The sequence below is a fragment of the Dermacentor andersoni genome, chromosome 6, assembly GCF_023375885.2.
Source record: "Dermacentor andersoni chromosome 6, qqDerAnde1_hic_scaffold, whole genome shotgun sequence".
Lineage (NCBI taxonomy): Eukaryota > Metazoa > Arthropoda > Arachnida > Ixodida > Ixodidae > Dermacentor > Dermacentor andersoni.
In genome coordinates, this window is record NC_092819.1 from 66,850,699 (window position 1) to 66,856,119 (window position 5,421).

General features: G+C 45.5%; 1 protein-coding gene across 1 annotated transcript; it reads left to right on the top strand.

Moving 5' to 3' along the window:
• Positions 1–839: 839 nt before the first annotated feature.
• On the top strand, positions 840–3,982 carry LOC129382410 (tigger transposable element-derived protein 6-like). Its single transcript, XM_055066291.1, has 2 exons — positions 840–2,402; positions 3,968–3,982. The coding sequence occupies exons 1-2, from the start codon at positions 840–842 to the stop codon at positions 3,980–3,982; spliced, it is 1,578 nt and encodes a 525-aa protein (XP_054922266.1).
• Positions 3,983–5,421: the final 1,439 nt, after the last annotated feature.

Consider the following 5,421-nt stretch of genomic DNA (forward strand, 5'->3'; position numbering starts at 1 on the left):
CGGAAAGAAGTATGAATGGGAAAAATAAGAACGGTTCAAGAGATGAAAATCGAAGGGGTTATCATTGATAACAAATTACCTTTTATACCGCCCTTGCAATATGTAAGGAAAAAAGTAGCATATGTAACTTACAAATTAAGTAGAATCATAAAAGATAACAGGACCACAAACTGAAAAACATTACAGGTAAATTATAAAAGAAAAATATAGAGAATAATAACATAAGCTTCACCTGCTTGGTGTACTTGAAAATTTATTATAATAAAGAAATTGAAAGCCATTCAAAGACTACCACTAATTATGATAACTAAATCGTCCAATAAAACAACACACAAATGAAATAATGCAAAAATACGATCATTGGCAGAACTATCCATGAAGGAAAATTGGCACAGCTTTTCTACAAAATGACGAACACGTAGATTATCGCATATATACATGCGGTTCAACGAAGGAACAAAATATCGGTCCAGCTTTTGTAATACTAGATAAATGCAATACAACTGAAACCATCAGAAAATACAAACTACCAGGATACAGTTCCAATTACGATGCAGGAGGCTTAGCTATCTTAAAAGCAATAGAATACATCATGTCATCACAAATACAGTCAAACCTCGATATAACGAACACGCATATAACGAATTATTGAATATATCGAACTCTTCCGAAATATATTTGTCAAACACATGTATTTTTAACTTCCTATAGCGAACGCGGTTTGGCATAAAACGGATATAACGTTTTAGTGTTAGCAGTGGCGTGGCCGTCGTAGCGTTGTGTGGAGGCTCTTTCGGTGGTCGTGTCGAGTGCGGTGCGCGGGTGTGCGTAGTGCTGTGATGGCGATGAATGTGAAAAAAAGAGTGGCACTGACGTTAAAGACCAAGCTCGAGATAATTGAACGTGTCGAGAACGGCGAAAAGAAGTGCATTCTTGAGGACTTATATGGCATCCCAAGGAGCACTTTGAGTACCATTGTGAAGAACAAAGCTGTCATCAAGGCACAAGCACACGAGACCATGCGGACAAGTGCACAGCGTCTTCGGCCCCCTGCGTTCAGCGACTTGGAGAAGGCGCTCTACAAATGGTTTTTAGATGTCAGAGCTCGGAACATACCAGTGTTGGGGCCGATGCTTCAACAAAAAGCGAAAGACTTTGCCTGTATCCTCGCTGCCGAAAACTTCGTCGCCAGCTCTGGATGGCTGCAAAGGTTTAAGGCACGTTATGACATCGTGGGCAAAACGATCTCTGGCGAAAGTGAGACGGCTAACTGCGAGAGCATCAGAAAGTGGTTGGAAGAGGAGTGGCCGCAAATCCTTGCAAAATATCAGCCCAAGGACATCTTTAATGCGAACGAAACAGGCCTATTTTGGCAGATGCTACCCAGGCTTACCCTTGACGCACGTGGAGAGCCGTGCCATGGCGGGAAGCAAGGAAAGGCCCGGATCACTGTTTTGCTTGCCGCCAACATGGAAGGCACTGTGAAACTGCGACCCTTCGTCATCGGGAGATTTAAAACCCCAAGATGCATGAAAGAGTGCCGCGTACTCCCCGTAGAGTATGCTTCCAACAAGAAATGTTGGATGACGCGTGAACTTTTCGTAAAGTGGCTGCTTGCTTGGGACTGCGAGCTTGTGCGCGAGGGTCGCAAAGTGTGCGTCCTTGTTGACAACTGTACCGCGCACAACACAGATGTCGCACTCAATAACATCGAAGTTCGCTTTCTTCCGCCTAACTCTACAGCCAAGCTGCAGCCTTTAGATCAAGGCGTCATCAGGGCCTTCAAGGCAGTTTATAAGAGCAGACTGATTGACACTCTTCTCGTGAAGCTTCGTATGAAGCAAGACTTGAAGATCGACTTGCTGGGAGCAATCCAGATGCTTAAAGCGGCATGGGACAGTGTGAAAGGTGAAACGATTGCCAACTGCTTTCGGCACGCAGGTTTTGTTCCACCAGAGGCCCATGCATCAAGTGACGATGGTGACGATCCCGACGAAGCAGAAGCCGAGCTCCGCGAGCTCGATGAGGCCTGGAACGATTTTTTGCGTTTTGTTGGTGACATGCCCGCAACAATGACTGTAGAAGACTTCGTAGGTGGCGACGACATCTCAGCGACCACGGCTGTACTGACGGACGCCGAAATCGCTGCGGAAGTCTCTGAACATCCCGCAGACGAAGCTCAGGCTGACCCTGTAGACGATGAGAACATTCCGACTTCACAAGAAGCACTTGCTGCGTTGGATTTACTGCGCCGCCACTGCAGTGCTATTGAGGGCAGTGGGTTTGCCCTTGTTGAGTGTTTGCAAACTGTGGAACAGGGCGTGATACGGAATGCGATCAACACCAAGAAGCAGGCCGCGATAACGCAGTTCTTTGTGCGTAAATTAATGAACGTGACCCAAGTAAGCATCGTTCGAGTTGCTGTGCCTTCTCTGATTGAATTTTGCTCCTCTTGCATGTATATTTTACGAAATTTTATATTACGAATTATGGGTATAGCGAACTAATTTCCGACTTTTTAACTGTTCGTTATAACGAGGTTTCACTGTACAGTCTAGATGCCAGATATTCACAGATAATATTTCAGCACTTCAAGCTTCAAAAAATCCAGGTCATTCAAACCCAATTATATGCAAAATAAAAGGAATATATATATGAGATCAATCAAATGAACTTAAAATAAAGGTATAAGAGGTTAAAGGCCATAGTGGAATATTAGGAGAAACGCTAGCAAATGAATTAGCAAAAGAAGCCAGAAAGGAAGGCGAAGAGACATGTCTTCCAATTCCAAAATCATTTATTTCAAAACAATTCCAAGCAAACTTATATGCAGAATGGAACAAAATATAGAACAAAAAAGAATAACCAGTTACATATACAAATGGATAAAGGACACAAATCACATTAAGAAACATTTTCCGAAAAAGTTTTATACTTCCCAGGCACTGACAGGACATAGGAGGTTCCCTTCTTACTTTTCGCGATTTAATATAATGTCAGAACCAAAACGTCAATGCACACAAATTATTTATAGTTTTGAGCACTATCTGGAAGACTGTTCACTTGTAACTACACAAGAAAATGAACTTATAAAAAAAACTAGGTGATAACTGACAACATAAAAAGCTGAAATTAAGAACAAAGAAACAATGAGAATTCTTGAGGAAATGGTAGAGAAAAATTACGAGAATATTAAACAGTTCTAAAACATGGAGACAAAATAGCTAAAAACAGTGAAAGCGAAAATTAAAAACACCTACAAAGGTATACAAACGTGGCTATGAAAAAGTCATATGGCATAAAAGCCATTCTTGGTGAGGACTCCTCAGTCACTGTTTTTTACCAAATCGTCAACACCACCACAACAAAACAGCAAGTATAAACACAAGAAAACAAAGGGCTACAACGACCAGAGAGCAAACCGCTGCAAACTTAACCCTTGCAAGAGTAAACAAGTGGAACTAAGAACAAGTAGACGAATCAGAATCCGACAAGAATCGGGAAACTCGTCAAATTACAAAATAATCAATGAACAGCCCGAAGAATGGCACAATGAAGAATCAGTTCAAGAGGAAGAGGGGAAAAATAAGCGTTTTGTTTTATCTTTATTTTGCCTATTTTTGCTCAGTAAACGCTCACTGTCTTGCCGAGCCCACCCCATTAGTGGAGGATGTGGATAGTAGCCTTCTCTCCCTTTATTTCACGCTATCTCACCCACACTTTTTCTAACCTCTCGCATTTCACCCCCAACTTCTACTCTTCCACTCCTCTCCTGTAGTCATCACACTAACACCATCCCATCCTAACCTATCCTATACCCTGCGATACTTTAGTGGTACAGGTGGGGCATTTCCTAGCCCTTCGCACGCTCTGTACCCTTCTCCACTACTTTCCTCCTCACCCACTCGTCTTTCATTTCACGCTGCGCTCCGCATTCGCTTCCATTTCTTGCTGTGCTCGTACGCAGGAACGGGCGCCTTAGAGCTGCGCTCTAAAAGGGGTGGGTGTATGCCGTATTAACAACTCATATCGAGAGCGATAACACTTGTCGTTAGTGTATACTGTTGTGAAGTCAGGGGTCCGTGCGGTCACTGAAGGTTCCATGGACGGTGCCATGCCAGGTGTCGGTAGAAAGAAGGGTTCCAAGCGACGTTGAAGAGAATGAAAAAATGATTGTATTCAAAACAGGTACATGATCAAGTTTTACAACACGGCTCCAACTATCGGAGCACACTGTGGTAGCGTCTTTGCATGCCCGAGCGTCTCTCTACATGTCCGAGTGTCTCCCCCTCGCAGCCATCTCAGTCCGCTTTTTGTGCCCTTTTCTTCCCTCATTCCCTCGTCGAGTCAATTCACTGGTTAATCACATATGGCGAATCGTTCACCATCTCTATCAACCCTCACTGGTCTTTCTCGTGCGACTCGGGTACATCGTGCACCTGCCTTCATCGTGCTCCTCGGATATGTCTTCTATGTGCTGCTCGTGGTGCTTTAACGTGGCGCACCCCTCTCCAACGTGGCACAACAGGAGGCGACCACCTGTCGTCGACGCCTTTCACCGGCGGTTCACGAAGCAATGTCAATGACCATGTCAATGATTAGTGGCCTCTTCGTGACAGTCAGGAGGGCGTCATTGCTGTGTTGAAGCGAAGTGAATAATGAGGCGTGAACCTCATCCGTGACAACTGCATGTCGCTGGTGGGGCATCCCCTGCTCTGAAGGACGGCCAGGCACAACAATACTGTAGAGACAAGGAGCTCTTCAAGCGCAGTTTTCAGGCGCCCGTTCCTGCGTTGAGCGCCTGCGTGCTTCTGCGTCCCTCGTAACCGAGCGACAAGCACAGCGAAGGATGAAAGTCCGGAAGCGGAGCCCATGGGGGGATGAAAGGCGGCAATAGCAAAGAAAGCGCGAGAAGGAGGCTACAGTAAAAGCATGAGGCGGAAAGCGGAGGTGGAGATTACGGCGAAAGGATGAGTAGAAAAGCGTAGTGCCGCGCAAGACGGGCTCTGCGGCGACGGCAGCTACGAAATGGCGCCAGAGTAGCGCGCCATCGTCTTTTCGCCGATGGCATGCGACGAGCGCGTCGACCGATACCATACAGCCCGGCTGCGGCGGCTGCTGTGAATCCCGCCCGCACGTCACCCACGCGCTGCCTCTAGGTATCTCCCGGTTAGCGAGGTAGTCGCGCGAGTCTTCACTCCGTTTGCAATGTGCCGCACGAGACAGACAGTCGGCGCCAGCCAGTATATCGCGAAATGAAAACACATAAAGCTGCGCTCTAATTTAGTATTAGGGAGTGTCGCAGTCGTCGGCGAATTGTTTTATTTTTACTGAGGGCGTAGTGCTTATTGTGTTTGGGAAAAGGAAAGAGTTATTTCATGTTTCGAATAGTAATAGAGCTAAATAGACAAGGACGTAGGC

Bases quoted from the DNA above. Each gene is read 5' to 3' on its own strand.
- LOC129382410 (XM_055066291.1), top strand. From the start codon at position 840: ATGGCGATGAATGTGAAAAAAAGAGTGGCACTGACGTTAAAGACCAAG.